A 22,847-nucleotide genomic window follows, 5' to 3' on the forward strand; every position below is an offset into this window, starting at 1 on the left:
CGGCTCTTCCCGCGCCGCTTGGCCAGGCTCAGCTAAAGTCCGACTTACGGACACTCCGACTTACGGACACCCCGACTTACGCACGGATCTCATGAACTCAACCCGTTCGTAAGTCGAGGCGCGTCCGTGAACGTGATTCATTGACCAATAGGCGGCGCTTCCGTACATAATTAGCATTTTAGGCCACCCCTTCCAACGTGTTTGATTGGCTGAGCTTGACGAATGGGCGCGTGAGACACTGCAGCATTGCAAGACGCTCTGAGGGCAGCACAAGAATAGATCACTCGGCATCGACACAACAATAGACACGCACTGGGGCTCCGCGCGTGCACATGAACAAGCCACTCGGAATATACAACAATAAAACTTAAATTTCGATTTAAAGCTTTCGTGACTGCAGGGATTCATCTTCTTGGTTCTTTCGGTAAAGTCACGTAGAATGGAAATAATAAAATAATAACTTAATAAAATTAATAAATGTTTTCTCCTACAACATCGGAGTGCAGCGCCACATGAAATACGCACTACAATGACAATAGTTTAAAGCGATTTGAAGCATGTTTTATTTTTAGAATGGAACCATGGTTTTGGGGGGTGGGGGGGGCAGAGCTTTGTGACGTCACATTTAAGGGGGGGGTCTGACTTTGTGACGCCGTGTGACGAGTGGGGAGGGGTCAAAATTGCGTGACGTCATTTATGGACGGCCCCTTTTGTGTTTTCAACTTTGTCGGTGCCCCCAGGGCGCTTTGAGTCCTCGTTTCACTCCCACCGCCCCACCCACCCACTCACCATCATCCTCACCACGCCATCACCACCACTCACCATCCCCACCACCACCATCATCACCATCACCACCACTCACCATCACTACCACCCACTCCACGAATCAGCGTCTCCATTAGCGCAAGTTGTGAGTTGTGAGGCTCGCAGCGATGGTGCTGGCTCTGGTGAGTAAACGTGTGCCGAGTGGTGGGCATCCACCACACCCACATCCACAACACACCACACTCACACAAACACCACACCCACACTACATCCAACACCACAACACACACCACACAAACACCACACCCACACACCACCACACAAACACACCACACTCACACCAACACCACAACCCACACTACACCACCAACACCACATCCACACGCAACACACAACACCCACCACACACAACACACACCAACACCACACCACACATACACCACATTCACACCACACTCACGCCCCACCACACCACCACCCACGCACCACACTCACACCCCACACACACGAGTCGCATGAACCAGAGTTGGGTGTAGCCCGCGCGGTGTGTTACAAACTCCCTTGCTCTGCCGTGTTGTTGTGGAGTTTGTCTGTGCGTGTCTACGTGTGCGTGTCTGTTTGTGTCTGTGTGTCTGTCTGTGTGTGCGTGTCTGTCTGCGTGTGTCTTTATGTGTGTCTGTGAGTGTGTCCGCGTGTCTTTGTGTCTGTGTGAGTGTGTGTCTGCGTGTCTGTGTGTCTGTGTTTGGGTGTCTGTCTGTCTGTGTGTCTATGTCTGTGTGTCTATGTGTGCGTGTGTGTGTCTATGTGTGTGTGTTTGGGTGTTGCTGGCCACCCACCCCCTCGTGTGCCGTTCCGGCCTTCATAGGTGCTGCTACTCGCTATAACAGCACTTGCCCCTGCAGCCTGTTAAGGCTACACGGGGGATCTTTGTCTTTGTGTGTGTGTGGGGAGCGGTGGCGCAGTGGTTAGCGCTACGCTGCGCCACGAACCTGGGCCCACCCGAGTTCGATTCACACACAACACTCACACCCACACTACACACACACGTAGACACACACACACATAGACACAAAGACACACACAGACACACATACACATAGACACACAGACACATATACACACACACGTAGACATACACACACACGTAGACATACACGTAGACACACACACGTAGACACAAACATAGACACGCACACATAGACACACACGTAGACACACACACATTGACACACATACACATATACACACGTAGACATACACACACGTAGACACACACACACATAGACACAAAGACACACACGTAGACACACACACACGTAGACACACACACATATACACGCACGTACACACACACACACGTAGACACACGCAGACACACATACACGTAGACACACACACATAGACACACGTAGACACACACACATAGACACACACACACACGTAGACACACACATAGACACACACACACATATACACACACGTAGACACACGTAGACACACACATAGACACACACACACATATACACACACGTAGACACATATAATTCAATCGCCAAATGCTAAATTGTTATTTAGCGTTTGCCGCGTTCTCTCGACCAATCGGAGGGCGCCTCTCGCGCGTGGCGCCACCTCGGCAGCCAATGGGAGCGCGACCCTCTCGTCTCCCCCCTCCCCCCCCCAACGGGCCCGTGAACCGTGGGGGGCGCTTTGCTCCATCCACTGCTGGATGGGAGGTTTGGGTGGATGGGGTTCGTTTGACCATACTTCACCACGCTGGGCCGTGCGGTGGCTGTGTGGGGGAGGGGGGAGGGGCAGGACTGACGTCTGTGCAATTAACAAAGAGCTTCATAGCTCATCGGATTCCTCCTGGAGTCGAATGACAAAGATTCTGATTCGTCACTCGCCAACTGATGTTGTTAAGCCGCGTGGCTCGCGATCAAACTCGGATGACCGAGTTCGTATGGGGCGCCACGGTGGCTAGGAGATGTTAACTACCTCGCCTGGTGTACAGGAGGTCCTGGGTTCGATCCTGACGTCTGCTGCTGTATATTTGGAGTTTGCGTGTCTCTCTCATCATCATCACGGTGGCTAGGAGATGTTTACTACCTCGCCTGGTGTACAGGAGGTCCTGGGTTCGATCCCGACCCTGACGCCTGCTGCTGTATACTTGGAGTTTGCGTGTCTCTCCCATCATCATCACGGTGGCTAGGAGATGTTAACTACCTCGCCTGGTATGCAGGAGGTCGTGGGTTCGATCCTGACCCTGACGATGTCTGCTGCTGTATATTTGGAGTTTGCGTGTCTCTCCCATCATCATCACGGTGGCTAGGAGATGTTAACTCCCTCGCCTGGTATACAGGAGGTCGTGGGTTCGATCCTGACCCTGACGATGTCTGCTGCTGTATACTTGGAGTTTGCGTGTCTCTCTCTCATCATCACGGTGGCTAGGAGATGTTAACTACCTCGCCTGGTCTAAAGGTCGTGGGTTCGATCCCGACCCTGACGATGTCTGCTGCTGTGTATTTGGAGTTTGCGTGTCTCTCTCATCATCACGGTGGCTAGGAGATGTTAACTACCTCGCCTGGTACGCAGGAGGTCCTGGGTTCGATCCTGACCCTGACGCCTGCTGCTGTATATTTGGAGTTTGCGTCTCTCTCTCTCTCATCATCATCACGGTGGCTAGGAGATGTTGACTACCTCGCCTGGTATGCAGGAGGTCGTGGGTCCGATCCCGACCCTGACGACGTCTGCTGCTGTGTATTTGGAATTTGCATGTCTCTCTCTCTCCCCGTGGTGACTGCGTGGATTTATCTCCGGGTCCTCCGGCTTTCCCCTCCACATTTAGAAACACGCTTTCAGAGTATTTACCTGCTTGCTGTACATTTCCACATGATGGTGATGAGCCGCTTTGCTGAGCTGTCGTTTGTGTGTCGGAGAACATGCGCGTGCGGAAGTTGATGTTGCAGAGCTAGCTCGGATCCCGTTCTGGGCAGTAACCCAACACAACGTCCCACTAAAATGTCACTCGGAGTTATCACGACCAACGGACGGACTTTGACTGGCAGATATTTTGCTGATTGATAAGAGTTTTTTTTACTTGGGTTAGATCGCTTAAAATATATAAATGTGTCGTTAAACCCGCCACCAACCTGCCACAGCCAATTGGTAAGGGGTTGTCACGTAAACAGAACGTGCCAATTCGTCAGTAGTACAGCACTCACCGCTGTGAGAGTAAACCCACTGCCGCATTTACAATTCAAGTTCATTTATTAGGTATAGCCCTGTGAGCCATTCGGCTCTTGAATCGGGTGCAATCGTAACAAACAAAAACATGAACATGAGTGCAAACAGAAAATCCAAGAAAAGACAGCAAAATATTGCAGAAAAAGCACCGTACATCAACGCTGTGTGCAAAAATCCCAGTGGGATGCAAGTCAAACAACCAACAACAACCACAAGACAACTTAGATTAAGGCCATCAGTCTAACTCTGTACTACAACAAACAAACATGGCTAAACCAATACACTTTTCGAAATCACCAAAATAAAGCCATGAAACCAATGAAACAGTGATCATAGGAACTGTGACGGAATTTTCACAATAAACGGCATAAACAACATTTACTACCAAAACCCTGCAGCCGTAGCTGGCTGCATGAGTCACTCCACAACAGCAGGAGCATCAATCGGAGTATTATAATTTTTCAATGCACCTTTAAGATCAGCACACTAAATCAAAACAGCGACTCTTCGCCGGACAATTACAACAAAGCAGCCTCGTCACGCGACAGCCTGAATTGTGGATTAATCCTCCCGCTTGTGCTCCCTCTCCCGCCTCCCTGCAGGTGCTCACCGTGATCCTGGGCGGCCTGGCGTTTGCGATATTCATGCTCAAGGGGTTATTCTTCGGAGGCTCGGCGGCCAGCAAAGACCCCGTCACTCTCAAAGATCCCAGCATCAAGTACCCGCTGCGTTTGGTCGACAAGGAGGTATAACGGGGGAGGGGGGGGGGGCACCGGGTTCGATCCCCGACGGTGTTTTTGAAAATCCGGCACCCACTCCGAAGCCGCCGGATGATTATCGATGATCTACTGTATCTGTCTTTTTTTTATCGGATTATTTTTTCCTCTTACTCCGTCTCCTTCTGCTCACAAAAAACAGTCGGGGGGCAAAGGTCATCTCTGTCGGGAGGCCCTGAACTGGTGGTACAAGTTACACGCGTGTGTGTGTGCGCGTGTGTGTGTGGGGAGCGGTGGTCTAGCGGTTAGCGCTACGCTGCGCTATGAACCCGGCGACCCGGGTTCGATTCCCGCTCACGGCCAACACCGGTGACCATTATCTGAACCGGTCTCGGGCCTCCCCTAGGTCGACTCAGCCTCAAATTAGTACCTGGTGCGGTGTGTAAACATCGCCACTGGGGAGACAAAGGCGGTCGGGCGTGGTGCTGGCCACCCACCCCCTCGTGTACCGTTCCGGCCTTCATAGGTGCTCGCTAACAGCACTTGCCCCTACAGTCTGTTAAGGCTATACGGGGGATCTTTATCTTTGTGTGCGTGCGAGCGTGCACGTGGCCCTCTGTCAATCCATTCGCCGAATGACGGTCTCCTCTGCATTCCACGTGGGCCAGAACGCGCCCGCCCGATCTTGTTAGACCCCCCCCCCGCAGGCGCAAACAAGGATTGAGCCGGGAATGGCGCTTGGAATCTCGGGACGGGCGACCGCCCTGCACAACAACAAGTCGTTGCAGGGCTGCCCCTGGGGCGACAACGTTTCGGGCACCCAGAGGGCAACGCAACAAAGGCCACTTTTGTATTTCTGCGACAGCGCTTCTGCGTAGTAGTAGTAGGTTTTTACCCTTTAAACTGGTACAAAACTGACACCTTTATACAAGGCATCATGTTTGCAATAACCTCAACACAAGCAGTCAAAATGCAAACAAAAAGAAACAACTCGGATAATGGTAATGATATGCACTGTCCTTAAAGGTGTCAGTTTTGTACCAGTTTAAAGGGTAAAAACCTAATACTATATTTTGCCACTGGTAAAGGAGGTCTCATAGTGTAAGCGCTTCTGCGCTTTGCTGCTTCACCAAGCCCCGTACTCTCCCAGTTTGGTGAAGTGTGGTCGTGTAAACCCGCACGACCCCCACCCCTATGCCCTGGGGAGACCCCTCATCCAGCATGATTGTGGAAGATTGTCGCACTTCACATGCAGCAGGTCCCCAACTAGCACCTGCGATTGGCACGGTGCGAAAGAAGTTGTACGTACGTAGGTGCCATTGACACAGCCACTGTGAACCTCCTGAGAGACACGGAGGAGGCCCGGAGTTTAAATCTGATGGGTTCCGGCCGACTGGCTCCGACATGGCCATTATGAACGTCCCGAGAGAGGCACCCAGAACTAGGGCTTGAACCCAGGCAACTGAGCGGGATGGCGTGTTGTCCCGCGTTACTGTCATTTGAAATAGCTGCGTCCTTGGGGCATCGCCAACTTCTGGTATGGATTTAGTTTTTTTTTCTAAATCAGAGTCCAGTGAACCCTTTGGTGTGAGCGTGTTTGTGTTCAACGCACGTGGGTTCAAGGTCCGGTGTTTGTCCGTGTCCCGAGCGCCTGGGTTCAAACCCCGGTTGGTTCTGAATGCCTCTCGCTCCCTCCGGAGTTTCGCAATGGCCAGGTCAGGCGCGCCTGTGACCTACGCGTATGATGTCATACGTGGGAATCTAAGCAAGGGGTTCAGACCGGGGGAGGGTTGAGGCGGTTGCAGGCCCATGGGGGGGGGGGGGGGGACACGTGACAGGCAGCAGTTGGCAGTGCAGCGACATCCATTGTTGAACTTCACTTTTGTGCTCCCAGGTTGTTGTTGAGTGAAATGCGGAACGTTTTAAGGAAACGTTCTGACCATCAAACGAAGACGGTCACCACATCGCGCGCTTTCGGATGCGCTTCTGCGGCCGTCTGGAACGCCCTTCCAATATTAGGAAGTTACTGGGAGCTGTGCACTTTTAAATCATCGAGATTGATAAAGTCATTTCTTTAGAACAGCTTTTTGTGTTTCGTTTGGTCGGCCTTGCCCCACACCTCCGATTGTTACGGTTGGCTACGTACGGTGAGAAAGAATATCGTAATGGGACCTTCCAACACTGTTTGAAACTCGGCTCTAAAGTAAGCTGTCTCTCTGGTTTGGACCAATCGGTGTCAAAGACAATGCATCATCAACTACCAGAGCATGCTTTTTTGTTTGCATGTTCACCACAAGTATATGTGCACAATGCAGACATGATTCCTTGCAAAAAGGTTTCTGTTTGGTGTTTAAACATCTTAACTCGGCTCTTTTATTGCCAGAAAAGGGTAAAACCAATTCTTATATGGTGAGAAAGAACTTCAACATATGTACATTAACGACGAGAAGCCCATCCAGACACAAAGTTCTAAAGAAATGAGTGTTCACGTATGTAATGGTGGGTCGTTCCATACGTGGGTATGTCACTCGGCCCGTGAGTAGGTGTGGTTGCGACAGTCCAATGCGCCGGGAACACAGTAGCCGGGCGGCTCCTCGTGCCGACTCGGCTACCCGCAGAGGTCGCAACCGGGTATCCGATACCCGTACCCTACCCGATACCCGGCTACCCGTACCCAGCCGGGTACGGGTATGGGTACCCGTTTGCGACCCTGGTGCGGCCGGGTACGGGTAAGGAATCAAAACCCATTTGCGACCTCTGGCTACCCGTGGTGCCTCCTGCCGTGTCGGCCCCCGGTGACGGCTGTTCTCCCCCCCCCCCCCCCCCCTCTCCGTTTGTCCACTCGGCAGATCATCAGCCACGACACGAGGAAGTTCCGCTTTGCACTTCCGTCTCCGCAGCATGTGCTGGGACTGCCCGTGGGTGAGTCCCTGTCGCTGCAAGGATGGGATACAATCGTCGTTGTCGTCGGCGTCAGCCGTGGTCTATCCACTGCTAGATGAAGGCCTTGCCCCAAGTGGCCGCTTGCGGCGCTCCGTCTCGTGCCTGCGCGCCAGCTTGTGACGTCGCTCGGTCTCCGTGGTGGGCGCCCCCTGCCTTGAGTGTCGGGGTGTCGAGGGCACCACGGTGGATAGGAGATGTTAACTCCTTCGCCTGGTATGCAGGAGGTCGTGGGTTTTCGATCCCGACTGTGACGACGCCTGCTGCTGGTTTTGTCATTATTTAACGAGTAAATACCCCGCGCCTTCACGGCTGATGCGCTACGCTCACGGAGCAGCGTGTTTTTCGTGTCCGTTCCAAGAGAGCGAATTTCACATTCATGATCTGAGACTTAAGCTCCAGGGGAGATCATCTTTCGGGATGAACGTATTGAGTTCTGCCTCTCGGGAGATTGGGTTTCAGGTTCAGAGTCTTGAAAGAACTCCAGGAGACCAGGTTACAGGATCTTGATTGAGACCCAAACAATTGAGACTCAAACGTAGTCAATTTTATATTTTATTTTATTTATGGGGGACTCTTTTTGCCAGTATCAGGATGATGACAACAAAATAATAGGCTTAAGCCTTTCCAGCAAGAACACAGGGTGGTTATAAGATGTTGAAAGACCAAATACTACGAGGCATCAAGCCTGCATTAACCACAAGCACTTGTGGTAACAATGCAACAACCACAACAAAATGTGCACTGATAAGGCGTTCTCCTTGAAACTGATTGGCCTACACCAGAGACGGCCTCCTTGATGGCCTTGTCTCACCGCCGGCGTTAGATCGGAGAAACGCCAAAAGGCAACCAGCACAAGGACAATGCAAACATTAAAGCATGAATAGCTCGGGATCGAGCCGTAAGAGATGATAAGCTACTAAAGTGTTGTGCGTGTTTGTGTGTCGTTGATCGCTGCCAGGTCAGCACGTGTACCTGACGACCAAGGTGGACGGGAACCTGGTGATCCGGCCCTACACGCCGGTGTCGCGCGATGAGGATAAGGGCTACGTGGACCTCGTGGTGAAGGTGAGACAGTCCCGTCACCCGGGTGTCACGTCACCCGGGTGTCACGTCAGCGCCGTCGCGTCACCGCCGTCAACATCACCCCGGCGGTGCTAGTTTAGTTAAACTCTTAGTTTTTTCGGTAAAGTCACGTAGGTAAAAAAAAATGAAATTAAAATTAATAAAAATAAAATAATAATAAAAATCACGACGTTTCGGAGGCAACACAAGTCTCCGTCTTCAGGTGGGACCGTCACAGCCAGATTTGCTGCAGCAAGTGAGGCAGGGATTCCAAGATGCAAGTTCTTAAATACAAGTTAAGGGGGAGGAGAGGGGGGGGAGCTTATCAGAATGTGGCAGCCAATGAATGGAACGTATTGGGGAGGGGGGGGGGCGGGGCTAAAAGAGAGCACGAGGTGTAGTAGACATGGACGTGTTTGTGCGCAAGCCCCTGTTGGTGCACATGATAACGTTTTTACCTACGTGACTTTACCGAAAAAACTAAGAGTATGAATCCTTGCAGTCACGAAAGCTTCAAATCTAGAATCAGTTTACTCAAGTTGTAGTCCGTGCGTGACATCATTTTCTCAGTCGTATGGATGTACGTCGAACTTCTTTCGCACCGTACGTAGCCAACCGCGCTAATCGGAGGTGCGGGGCAAGGACGACAAACTAAACGCAATAAGCAGTTCCAAAGAAATGACTTTGTCAATCGAGATGACGATTGAAAAGTTCCATAGCTCCAGCGGCTTCCTAATATCAGAAGAGCGTTCCAGACGGCCACAGAAGCGCGCGGTGCGGCGACCACCGTCTTTGTTCGATGGCCAGCCGACAGCCGCTGCTGCGAGGATAACCGGAGTGACGCGTGTGTGTATGTCGCGTGACGTGTGTGTGTATGTCGCGTGACGTGTGTATGTGTCGCGTGACACGCATGTGTGTCGCGTGACGCGTGTGTACGTGACGCGTGTGTATGTGTGCGTGTATGTGTCGCGTGACGTGTGTGTACGCGTGATGCGTGTGTGTGTACGCGTGCAGGTCTACTTCAAGGGCGTCCACCCGAAATTCCCAGAGGGCGGGAAGATGTCCCAGTACCTGGACCAGATGAACATCGGCGACGGCATCGACTTCCGCGGGCCCAACGGCCTCCTGGTCTACAAGGCTCCAGGCGAGAGGGGGACACGGTGACGCGGGGCGGGGGGGGGGCAGCCTCCCGTGCAGTGGCATCAGCAGCGTGGTTGGCACGCCCGGGTTGGGTTACCCCCCCACCTCTTCGACCCACTGGCGCGGGAGCAGTTGCACCGCCTGCACACCTTGATGGCTACGCCACTGACTGAACCCGAGCAGAGACTTTAAGTCCGTTGTGTCTATGAGCTTTCTGAATGTACGCCACTGAACTCTAGGGGAGTCCAGCAGCTCTGAGCCTCTTGAATTAACAATGGACCCTTTGGTAGTCTTAGTCTGGATCAGTATTATTCATTGCAAGGCCCCATGGGGGGCCACTGGCACCCCCCCCCCCCGGCCAACACACGAACATCATCATCATCATCGTCGCGCTTTGTCCCGCGCGTCGCACTGCGAGCGAGAATGCTTTTCTCTCGTCGCTCGGCGGCAACGCTCGGATCGACCGCGGAGTTTGATCGCCGGCCCGATTCTCTGCCTCCCCCCCCCCCCCCCATCCAGGAGTCTTCGCCATCCGGCCCGACAAGAAGTCGGAGCCGCAGGACCGCAAAGTGCGGCGGCTGGGCATGATCGCAGGCGGCACGGGTGAGCCCGCCAGCGCTGCCACGCGCTGTTACAGCGTCGTCCACATTGAAAAATGCGTTTCTTCAGAACTGCTTGTTGTTGTTGTGTTTAGTTTGTTTTACCCGCCCTCCCGCCGCGCGCCTCCAGTTAGCGCGGTTGGTTATGTACGGTGTGAAAGAAGTTCAATATGCATGCATACATACTCACACAGAGACCCATAGACTCACACAGAGACCCATAGACTCGCACAAAGACCCATAGACTCGCACAGACCCATAGACTCGCACAGACCCATAGACTCACGCAGAGACCCATAGACTCGCACAGACCCATAGACTCAAGCAGAGACCCACAGACTCATACAGAGACCCACAAACTCACAGAGAGGCCTACAGACTCGCACAGAGATCCACAGACTCGCACAGATACCCATAGACTCACGCAGAGACCCATAGACTCGCACAGAGACCCACATGCTTGCAAAGAGACCCACATACTCGCACAGAGACCCACAGACTCACACAGAGACCCATAGACTCACACAGAGACCCACAAACTCACACAGAGACCTATAGACTCACACAGAGACCCACAGTTTATCCTTCCCGCGCACCACCGATGAGTGTGGTTGTGCGTACACTGCACGACGATGTCGTACCTCGCACGGTCCACGATAATCGTTTTTTAGATGACGTTGGTCAGCGCTGTGCGTGCGTGCGTTTGCTAACAGCACTTGCCCCAACAGTGTGTTCAGGCTGTACGGGGGATCTTTGTATTTGTGGCCCAGCGCTCTGTGTCCGGTGTCGTGTTCAGGAATCACTCCGATGCTGCAGCTCGTGCGGCAGATCGTGAACAATCCCGCAGACAAGACCACGTGCCACCTCATCTTTGCCAACCAGGTGGGTTCAAACGCCACAACACTCCCATGTCACACCACAACACTCCATGCCTCACCACAACACTCCATGCCTCACCACAACACTCCTCTTCACACCACAACACTTCATGCCTCGCCACAACACACCGCTTCATAACTCACCATGGCACAGGAGAACAAACCACAACATGCCACACTATGCAATGCCGCAACACACCATGTCGCACCATAACGTACTGCACCACAACACACAATGCCACAACACACCATGCCGCACCACAACACACCACTACCACAACACACCACGTCTGAATTGGTCCTGGGCCTCCCCTAGGCCGACTAAGGCGCGTACCTGGTGCGATGTGCAGTAAACATCGCCACTGGGGAGACAAAGGCGGCCGAGCGTGGAGCCGGCCACACGCCCCCTCTCGTGTGCCGTGACGGCCCTCATAGGTGCTGCTACTCGCAAACAGCACTCGCCCCCCCATCAGTCTGTCACAGGCTACACGGGGGATCTTTGTCTTTGTGTGGCCGCGTGCAGGAGGAGAAGGACATCTTGCTGCGTGCCGAGCTGGAGGAGGTTGCGGCTGAACATCCGCAGAAGTTCAAGCTGTGGTTCACACTCGACCGCGCACCACAGGGTACGGGCCACACCGCAAGCCAGACGGCCACCCACCCGCCTGCCTGTCTACCTGTCTAAATACTTACCTCCTCACCTACCTACCTACCCATCCATCAGCAACAACACTGCCTACCTACATACCCATAAGTCTAGCTGCCCACCTACTTGCCTGCCTGCCTGCCCACCTTCCCACCCACCCACATATCTCTCCATTCACCTGCTTAAAAACCCCTACCCCCTCACCAACCTACCCATCCATCAGCCCAACTACCTGCTTGCTCAACTACCTACCCATTTACCTACCTATCCACCTGTTTTATCTGCCCACCGACCTCTCCACCCGACTACCTGCTGCCTATCCCCGTGTCTGTCTACCTGCTTGCCGACCCACCTTTCCACCCACCCATGTGCCCTGTCTAACCCCCCTAACCCACCACGTCGTGGCTACCTCGTCGACGCCTCGTGATCAGTCCCGCCGCTAGGGGAAGGCGACGAAACACGAAAAAAAACAAGGCGGTTCTAAAGAAATGAGTTCTCTTCCAGGTTGAAGACTCACTTAAATATTGACTCATATTCTTTGGGTCTTTCGGTCAAGTCACGTAGATAGATTCAAGGAAAATAACAAAAAACTACGTTTCGATCACAACACAAGCAATCGTCCTCCTGTTGACGATCGCTTGTGTTGTGATCAAAACGGCGTAGTATTTTGTTATTTTCTTTGAAGCTAAGTAATTTTACCGAAAGACCCAAAGAATATGAAGACTGCTTGTTGTTGCGTTTAGCTTGCTGTCCCCCCCACCTCGCACTTCCGATTGATACGCGGTTGGCTACGTGCCGCGGTGCGAGAACCGCGAGTTGGCCCCCACGGCCTTCGGCGGCGGGGGGGGGGGGGGAAGGCCTTGGTCCGGCGGCGGTAGATTGAACCACGGCTGACGACGTGACCACGATAACGAGTCGGTGGCCGCGTTGTACCTCCGTGTCTCCCCTCCCCCCTTCCCCCCCGCAGGCTGGGAGTTTGGCCAGGGCTTTGTGAGCGCGGCGATGGTGCGCGAGCACCTGCCCCCGCCCTCGGCCGACGTGCTCGTGCTCATGTGCGGACCGCCGCCCATGCTGCAGTTCGCGTGCAACCCCGCGCTGGACGAACTGGGATACGCCGCCACGTCGCGTTTCGCCTACTGAGGTCGCGCGCGACGGGACGACGCCGGGCGGGGGGCGGGACAGCTCCTCGGCCGATCGTCGAGACCGGCGCTTGTCCGCCCGCTTACCAAGTCGCTCACTCATCTACTCCCACAGTGAGGTTGAGACTTGCTTATTCGCTCGCTCACTCGCGCACAGACAAAGTCATTTCAGGCAACCCATTCTCCCTGAGACACTCGCCCACTCGCACACGTCGATTCACCCAACCGTCGTTCGCTCACTTCCCACAGTGAGGAGACTCACTGGCACACACTTACTCACTCACACTCACTCACACACACTTACTCACTCACACTCACTCACACACACTCACTTACACACTCTCTCATACACTTACACACTCACCCACTCTCATACACTTACCCACTTACACTCACTCTCATACACTCACACACTCTCTCACTCACCCTCATACACTTACATACTTACCCACTTACACACTCACCCACTCACTCTCATACACTTACACACTCTCATACACTTACCCACCCACTCACTCTCTCACCCTCATACACTCACACTCACCCACTCTCATACACTCACCCACTCACTCTCATACACTTACATACTTACCCACTTACACACTCTCATACACTCACTCACACTCACCCACTCACCCTCATACACTTACCCACTTACCCACTCACCCTCACTCACTCACTCACTCGTACACGTATTCACCCAACCATCCGCTCGCTTAGCACCCGTGTAACGGCTTGCAATGTTGACGGCGCTATAGAAATTGTCGTTATTATTCTTCGCTCTCAGACGCCGCTGTTGTTGTTTTTGTTGCGTGCGTCGAGACCAGCGAAGCAGGGCTCACGGCGAGGCTAGGGCAGAGCGCTACTTATGCCACTGAACGTGAAACCACGACGAGACCAAAAAGCTAACCTTGCAGAGGTTTCGGCTCCTCATCACATCCGTCCATGTCTGGCCAAAGCGTCATTTGCAATGACCCCTAACCACAGCCCAACCCGAACCTCGGCACTGTTTGTACTGCCGCCTTTGCTAGATTTTTTCTGGATTGCGCTTAACTGGGTTAGAACTACATCTGGGAGGTGAGCGGTGACTACGGTGAAGTGCGATCCATCACTCACACGACATTGTGTTCTCGAGTGTGGGACTATGCGAGTCTGTGGGTGTCTGTTTCGAGTCGATCTCTGGGTTCTCTGTGCGAGTTGTTCTGTCTTCTGTGCGAGTCGTATGAGCGTATGCAGGTCTCTGGGCGAGTCTGTGGGTTTTGTCTGTATGGATTTCTGTGGGTCTCTGTGTGGGTCTTAGTCTATGGGCCAATGCAAGGCGGTGGTTCTGTGCGAGTCTGTGACTGGCGAATTGCAATTCATTGCTCGTCATCGCGCACAAAAAATATGGAACCCCATCTGGCTAACAGCGGGCACCATCATAATTGGCTTTTCCAAACTCACTCTGCAGTTACAGACCCAGTCTGGTGCTGTTTCAAACAGGGCAAACAAAGGTGCCTATTTGTCTCTAATCCTAACCTGGACCCAAACTCCAACCTCGAACCGTGAGCCACACTACTTAGATCTGTCGGCCTCCCAGTTCAGTTTGTGCTGAAATCTACTCCCGAATTCCGTTTCTGCACGCGAACGATCCCAGGGAGACGTGGTCTTCCGTTGGGGAGATGTGCAAACATTCAAAACGCGGGAGTGGCTCGTTGGTACCTTGGAATGGAGTTTGCGAATGACGGATTTTTCTCTTTTTGTACACGATTTCCTTAATTTCTAATTAAGCCGAGCCTCGTGCAGGATTAACTTAAATAAACGCTACACGTGCATTCAAAGTGAGGTATTTGTGTCTTTTTTATATTATCGTAATTTGTGAAACGCTTAAAACGGTTAACAGATTTTCACTCTGTGTTCATTGAAATGTGGTGGCGTGTTGCTTCATTACGCAATGTTTAACTGACAACAGATTTGTCCAATTGAACATGCCACTTGGGCAACACCAGAATACAGTGCCCACTGCTGTCCGTACACACTTAACAGCGAACACCCCCCCCCCCCCCCACACGTACACGACACTTGTTCTAAGTGCTTATCTGGTATCGATGTACCCCCTCGCAAGAGCTCGCAGTCCCAGTGTCTCCTCTGATTAACACTGTTGGCTACGTACGGTGCGAAAGAAGTTCAACACACACACATACATACGTCCCCATACCCAGCCCTCCCCATGTCTCGTGTTGCCTGAGCATCTGCGGGTCGCTATCCCCCCGTGTCACGCTATTCCGGTCCCCTGTTTCCTTGTGTCCTGCCGTGACCCCTGCATCCTCCATGTCTCTCCCCGTGTCCCACCGTCTCTTCCCATGTCCTGCTGCCTCTACCTGTGTCACACCATCTCCCACCTCACCTCCGTGTCTCTACCCGTGTCCCACCGTCTCCCACCTCACCTCCATGTCTCTACCCGTGTCCCCACCGTCTCCCACCTCACCTCCGTGTCTCTACCCGTGTCCCACCGTCTCCCATCTCACCTCCATGTCTCTACCCGTGTCCCACCGTCTCCCACCTCACCTCCGTGTCTCTACCCGTGTCCCACCGTCTCCCACCTCACCTCCATGTCTCTACCCGTGTCCCCACCGTCTCCCACCTCACCTCCATGTCTCTACCCGTGTCCCACCGTCTCCCACCTCACCTCCGTGTCTCTACCCGTGTCCCACCGTCTCCCACCTCACCTCTGTGTCTCTACCCGTGTCCCACCGTCTCCCACCTCACCTCCGTGTCTCTACCCGTGTCCCACCGTCTCCCACCTCACCTCCGTGTCTCTACCCGTGTCCCCACCGTCTCCCACCTCACCTCCGTGTCTCTACCCGTGTCCCCACCGTCTCCCACCTCACCTCCGTGTCTCTACCCGTGTCCCACCGTCTCCCACCTCACCTCCATGTCTCTACCTGTGTCCCACCGTCTCCCACCTCACCTCCATGTCTCTACCCGTGTCCCCACCGTCTCCCACCTCACCTCCATGTCTCTACCCGTGTCCCACCGTCTCCCACCTCACCTCCGTGTCTCTACCCGTGTCCCACCGTCTCCCACCTCACCTCTGTGTCTCTACCCGTGTCCCACCGTCTCCCACCTCACCTCCATGTCTCTACCCGTGTCCCCACCGTCTCCCACCTCACCTCCGGTCACCGTGTCCCACCGTGTCTCCGCCCCCCCACCGTGTCCCCGGCTACGCCTGCTCAAGCTCCACGAGCACGCCGCTGCAGTCCTTGGGGTGCAGGAAGATGACGGGTTTTCCGTGCGCGCCCAAGCGGGGCTCCGAGCCCAGGGGGCGCACCCCCATGGCGCGCACGGCACTCAGCGCCGCCGCCAAGTCGTCCACCTCAAGGCACACGTGGTGCAGACCCCCGCTGGCGTTTTTCGCCAGGAAGCCTGCAGCACCAGGAGAGAGAGAGCATAGACGGGACAGTTAACCCCTTGCCCATGATGTACGCGTACGTCAACAGTACACGTACATCGGAAGTACAGGTAGGAACAACAGTTCCGCACTGCCCACCAGGGATTATTTGTCTGTCGTGCATAGCCACGCCCTCGATTTGTATTTCATAGAGCGCTTCGGGCGGGCTCAGCACCACGTGACGCGCCGCCCCCCGCAGCTTGCGCCGCGTGACACGGATCGCACGAATGCGCCGTCCAACCAAGTTCCTACCTGCCCACTCTGAAGGAACGTGTTTAAAGGCCATGTTAAACTCAACTTTTGATCTCACCAGGTAAAGCTACTTTTCACAGATGTCCAGTAGGGGTGGGTCAGAACGTTCCAACAATACAAAAAAACACGGTAGGAGCAAAGTATAGGAAGCTAAGCAAATCACTAAAAAAACATACAAATAAAACTAAACTATTTTATTTTACCAGGTAAGGCCCACTGAACGATGTAGCTCTTTTTCAGAAGCGGCGTGGCTATTACACATGATCGCTCAACCAAGTTATAGCGACAGCCAAATCTGGAAATGCATGCCGATTCTAAACGTGGAGGGAAAAACCGGAGGATCGGGAGAAGAAAATCCACACGACCACAGGGAGAATAAGCAAACTCCGAATACACAGACGTCAGGGTCACAATCGAACCCACGACCTCCTGTATACCAGGCGAGGTAGTTAACATCTCACCACCATGCGGGAGGGCCCGTGGCACAGTTTGGCGCCAGCTACCACAGAGTGCGGTCAGTGTCGCTACGGTTCTCTGCGGTGAGATGTCTTTTAAAAACAGCGGCGCCTCTCTAAATAAAATTATCGCCGACCCGCTCGCGCTCTCCAAAATACAGCGGTGAAACAGAGACACCCACCCTGCGACTTGCAAAATACACGTCTCGGAAGGGCCAAAGGGTAAATAGAGCAGTAGCGTTGGGCAGACGATGAGAACAAAGGTGGAACACGCGGAATATGCAAGACTGGACGCAAATATGTCCCGAGGCAGCCGTAAGGACGTAGACTAACGATGCGGGACAACGCGAGATGGCGGAAGATGCCGGGTGTCACCTGCGATGGGACTTTTATCTCCCAGCGGCTCCAGGAGTTCAATCTTGGTGTTGCCCAGGTCCACGAACACCGTGGAGACACCGTGCTCTGGCAACGGCACGACGCCACTCACCTGCGGACGGTAATCGCGCGGCACTCGCCAAAACTGCGGCCGGCAGGCTGCACGCAGCAGGGAAAACGATCCGCGTCTTGGCCAACCCGCGGCAAAGCGGTCCTCGCTAAGACGTGGCCGGCAGGTTTGAATCTGTGGCGAACCACTGGCGGACGCACGGCACGCACCCCTTTATCCGCGGATAAAAGATAAACTCGCTCGCTCACCAACCACGGCCGATCAATTTTAACCACGGTAACTATTGGGCATGGCAAACCGCGTTTAGCTCTCCACGGCAAGCAGCGCTCACAAACCGGGGCCAATAGATGTTAACACGGGCAAACTGCTTTAGCCACAAAATACCTTTGAAACAAGAACGTTTTCAATCGGTAGATATCATCTGCTATGACATATGTACGTATACATTTTAGCGGTATAAACCCGGCAACCTGAGTTAAATTCCCACTCATGTCGAACACCAGTGACGAATATCTGAACCGGTCCTGGGCCTCCCCTAAGTCAACTCGGCCTCAAATGAGTACCTGGTGCGGTGTGTTAACATCGCCACTGGGGAGACAAAGGCGGCCGGGCGTGGTGCCGGCCACCCACCGCCTCGTTTACCGTGCCAGCCCTTAATAGGTGCTCGCTAACAGCACTTGCCCCAACAGTCTGGTATGCACGAGGTCGTGGGTTCGATCCTGACACTGACGCCTGCTGTATATTTCGATATCACCCAAAAAAAAAACCCTTTATGATGAACATTGGTCATGAAAGCCTACGTGTAAAAGTGTATAAATTAAGTCTGTGTGTGTCTCTCCCCGTGGTCGCGTGGATTTTTCTCCTGGTCCTCCGGTTTTTCCCTCTGCATTTACTCAGCCCTGCTTACGAGCACTCGGATTGACCAATAATTGGCGCCCCGAGTGCGCGTGACGTAAACATGGTACCGTTAGTCAAAATGTTAACGGTAGCCGGAATACACGGGGTCCCTATGGGAGGCGAAACGTTAACCGACGTCACTGTGGAACCTCGGGTCTGCTGTATCGTTTAATCGGAGCGAGACATCCTTGCCTGTGCGCCTAGCACGTCCCTGTAGAGCCGCGTAGCCGCCTCCAGGTTGGGCACGGCCACCGCCACGTGGTTGAGGCGTCCCAAGCCCCACAGCCGCTCCCCGACGGCTCCCGGGAGCCTGGGGAACAACGGGGCCCGGCAACGCTGATGATGATTACCAGAAGAAGAAGAAATCCCCGGAACTCTTAATTGCGCCCCTTTGATCTTCTTGGTTCTTTCGGTAAAGTCACGTAGAAGGGAAATAATAAAATAATAAAAATAAAACATATAAAAGACAGCGTCATTCAGACGCTGTCTTTCCGACAGACCTGTTCTTCACCTGAGGACGGCTGCTTGCGTTATGACCGAAATGTCGTGAGAATTGTATTTTATTATGTTTTATTTTCATTATTTTATTATTTCCCTTCTACGTGACTTTACCGAAAGAACCAAGAAGATGAATCCCTGCAATCACGAAAGCTTTAAATCGAAAAATGCACCCCTTTGGTTCTCAATCGTAAAAAGAAGCAATGTTAATACACAGGTTTTGATGAAACAAAGTAAGTTTTAACTGATGTGCCCGTGCTTAATTTGTGTTTTCGATGATTTACCTTCTAAAAAAAAAGAAATCTGGCCACGTCTCGCTCCCCACAGAAAGGGCATCTCACACCCCCAGTGGTGGTTAAGAACCACCACTGCTCTAGTGAGTGCCAAACCAACTAAAGGAAGTGTTAACACAATGATCACTCTTCTCCACGCTGTCACCCACCACTGGTGGAGCAGCGGCCCGGAGCACGAGTTCGACACTGCTGATGATCACCAAAGAGGGAGACTGCCCAACTACTTGCTCGGCGAGGGGGGGAATTAACAAGTCACGATTCACTTTCACTGCCCAGCAACTGGGGTGGAGTAAACACAGTCCTGCTGAGCGAGCTGGTATGAACGTTGGGTTGCTCGGTCAATGGCCAGGGTCAACGGCGGCGTGGTGTATTCCGAAAATATGCCCGACTGTGAGGGCGGGCACAAGCCGGCGTGAGTAGGTTAAACATTGAGTTTTATAAGGGAACCACGGGGTGACCAGCCCCTCCTCACCCAGCCCCTCCTCACCCAGCCCCACCCCTCCCACCCAGCCCCACCCTCCCCTCCCCACCCAGCCCCTCCCCACCCTCCCCTCTCCACCCAGCCCCACCCCTCCCATTTTTGGATGCACGACGGACGGACACAATAATCCCCTGTGGGCTGGTGTAACCAGGAGGTTCCAACCAGTATTATTTTATAGCTATTTTCAGAAGTGACCTGGCCACAAATGATAGCTAGACGAAGTCGCTTATCATCACGTGGAAATGTCTAGCAGCAGACAGAGACTCTAAACGCGTGATGTTGATTCTAAATGTGGAGTGAAAAGCCGGAGCCCAGAGAAATATCCACGCAACCACAGGGAGAACATTCAAACTCCAAATATATAGATGTCAGGGTCGTGATTGACCTCACGACCTCCTGCTTCCGCGAATAATATCCATAACAGGTTTAATAATTTCGATGTAAAGCTTTCGTGACTGCAGGGATTCATCTTCTTGGTTCTTTCGGTAAAGTCACGTAGAATGGAAATAATAAAATAATAAAAATAAAACATAATAAAATAATTCTCACGACGTTTCGGCCACAACGCAAGCAGCCGTCCTCAGGTGGAGAACAGGGCTGTCGAGAAGACTCTGTCTTCTCTATTATTTTTTACCTACGTGACTTTACCGAAAAAACCTAAGAGTATGAATCCTTGCAGTCACGAAAGCTTCAAATCTAGAATTCGTGTCTCATCAGCCAAATGCTGGTGGTGCGCTGTGCCAGATGTTAAAGCCTCCAAAATAACTCTGGATAATGGGGAAACCTCTAAGGCATGGGAGTCATATGAGTTAGACGCAAATTATTTCGTGCACAACTCACAATAACAACACAGGCTCGTCGTAGAGAACTTGAATAAAACAATCAGCGATGACTCCTTAATTGACTACATATTGTTCACCACAGAAACAATACAAGCAGTGGACAATGACTTTTAAAATGTGCAATCCTGGGGCCGATGGGTTGCATCAACAAAAGACTTGTATGTGGAGACATAGTCCACTCATGCGTTTTGTCTCCATTATCTAATGAGCCGTTGGTGGAAATTCCACATTCTTATCGGCGGGACCAAGTCCATCCACAGCACAACAATCACAAAGTGGTAGGTATTTTACCGGCCCTAAAAGACAAAAAAAAGTACTGGGCAACCGCCGAAAGTGAAGCCAACTTGAGGCCACACACACTCGACACCAACTCCACGTTCCTATGGCCGGGACGCTTCACCGCCGCCACCACCACCCTCACCCGGTGTGTTGAGCGAGGCCCCGCCGTGTGGCCGTGCCGCCTGCGAGGGGGCCGAGACGGGAGGCCGCCGAGCGCCTCGGGACCCCGAGAGACGCCGCCGCCGCCGTCGTCTTCGACAGCCTCAGCAGCAGCAGCTGCGTCCTCAAGGTCGCCATTGCTATCGGTGACGTCATCGCGGATCGATTCGATTAGTTCCTGCGGCGGAATCGCGCGAGTCGATTCTGTCGCCGGAAGTAATCGAACCGATTCGCGATGACGTAGCCACGGTTTAGGTCATTATGATCGGAGTCGACAACGGGTTCCGAGGAATCGAAACGTCGCGATTATCACGCGTTGTGTGTATTGCAATAGGAATCGAATCGCGTTAAACTTTTTAAAAAAAATTGGAATCGATCGTGGTGATTGGCCGCGCCGTTACCGCCGGTAAGTCCTCGCTTAACGCGCGTTCGCACAACGCGTTTTCGCTATAAGGCGAATTCTCTCGTTGGGCGAGAACACTTTTCGCACAACGGTGCAGAGACTTATGAGCTTCTTGAATGTACACCACTGCACTCTAGGGGAGCCTCAGTCTAGCAGCTCTGAGCCTGTTTTGGTAGTTCAATTTCATATATTAGGTATAGCCCTGTGAGCCATTCGGCTCTTGAATCGGGTGCAACCGCAACAAACAAAAAACAAAAAACATCTTAAAGTGAATATGTGACTAAGTGCAAACAGAAAATCCAAGAAAAGACAGCAAAATATTGCAGAAAAAAATCACCATACACCAACACTGTGTGCAAAAATCCCAGTGGGATGCAAGTCAAACAACAACAACAACCACAAGACAACTTAGATTAAGGCCATCAGTCTAACTGTACTACAACAAACAAACATGGCTAAACCAATACACATTTCGAAATCACCAAAATAAAGCCATGAAAGCAACGAAACAGTGATCATAGGATCAGTGTTGTTCAATCGGCCAAAGTGCCCCCCACCACCCGTTATAGCGCGGTTTCTGCGCAGTCGACGACGAAGATGTCTTCTTGAGCGGTGGTGGCCGAGCGGTTAAGCGTACAACACGCAGGATTGTACGGTGCCCTCAAGTTAGTTGTCCCGCCATCTCAACTTGCGTGGTGCGGCGTGCGTACACGTTTTATTTACGGGGGGAAATTTTTTCGCTTTGACGCAGCACTTTTTGCAGGAGTGCGTCCGCTACTGCTACGACTGCCGCGTTAAACGAGGACTTACCGGCCAACTCTCCAGATAATTGGGGGTCGATACCGGGAAATTGATGGAATCGCTTGTGATTTCGAATCTAATTTTAACCATCTCTGCACCCCCCCCCCCACCTCCCCACCAAAGTAAGGAACCACATTACTCATACTGGTAGGAACCACCTGGTTCCACCAGCCCACAGGGAATTATTGTGTCCGTCCGACGTGCATTCAAAAATGGGAGGGGTGGGGCTGGGTGGTGAGGGGCTGGGTGGGGAGGGGCTGGGTGGGGAGGGTGGGGAGGGACTGGGTGGGGAGGGTGGGGCTGGGTGCGGAGGGGCTGGTCACCCCGTGGTGCCCTTATAAAACTCAATGTTTAACCTACTCACGCCGGCTTGTGCCCGCCCTCACAGTCGGCCATATTTGCGGAATACACCACGCCGCCGTTGACCCTGGCCATTGACCGAGCAACCCAACGTTCCTACCAGCTCCCTCCGCAGGAATGGTGG

General features: G+C 53.0%; 2 protein-coding genes and 1 long non-coding RNA gene across 3 annotated transcripts; 1 reads left to right on the forward strand and 2 right to left on the reverse strand.

Annotated features, from left to right (window-relative positions):
• The first annotated feature begins 759 nt into the window (after positions 1-759).
• On the forward strand, positions 760-14,948 carry LOC133360438 (NADH-cytochrome b5 reductase 3-like). Its single transcript, XM_061579162.1, has 9 exons — positions 760-947; positions 4,611-4,754; positions 7,574-7,646; positions 8,626-8,732; positions 9,744-9,873; positions 10,389-10,472; positions 11,265-11,350; positions 11,870-11,969; positions 12,957-14,948. Exons 1-9 carry the CDS (start codon positions 933-935, stop codon positions 13,127-13,129), a joined length of 912 nt encoding a protein of 303 aa, XP_061435146.1. The 5' UTR covers positions 760-932; the 3' UTR covers positions 13,130-14,948.
• Position 14,949: 1 nt separating this feature from the next.
• On the reverse strand, positions 14,950-15,662 carry LOC133360439 (uncharacterized). Its single transcript, XR_009757255.1, has 2 exons — positions 15,550-15,662; positions 14,950-15,509 (listed from the first exon to the last, which is right to left on the reverse strand). It is a non-coding gene; the product is annotated as an uncharacterized LOC133360439 (long non-coding RNA).
• A 527-nt stretch (positions 15,663-16,189) lies between these two features.
• On the reverse strand, positions 16,190-21,315 carry LOC133360281 (methylmalonyl-CoA epimerase, mitochondrial-like). The gene is made up of 4 exons (XM_061578919.1): positions 21,143-21,315; positions 18,800-18,917; positions 17,641-17,752; positions 16,190-16,533 (listed from the first exon to the last, which is right to left on the reverse strand). The coding sequence occupies exons 1-4, from the start codon at positions 21,313-21,315 to the stop codon at positions 16,331-16,333; spliced, it is 606 nt and encodes a 201-aa protein (XP_061434903.1). The 3' UTR covers positions 16,190-16,330.
• Between the last annotated feature and the right edge of the window lie 1,532 nt (positions 21,316-22,847).

This window comes from Lethenteron reissneri, chromosome 68, assembly GCF_015708825.2.
Source record: "Lethenteron reissneri isolate LAM-NWPU_2019-01 chromosome 68, ASM1570882v1, whole genome shotgun sequence".
Lineage (NCBI taxonomy): Eukaryota > Metazoa > Chordata > Hyperoartia > Petromyzontiformes > Petromyzontidae > Lethenteron > Lethenteron reissneri.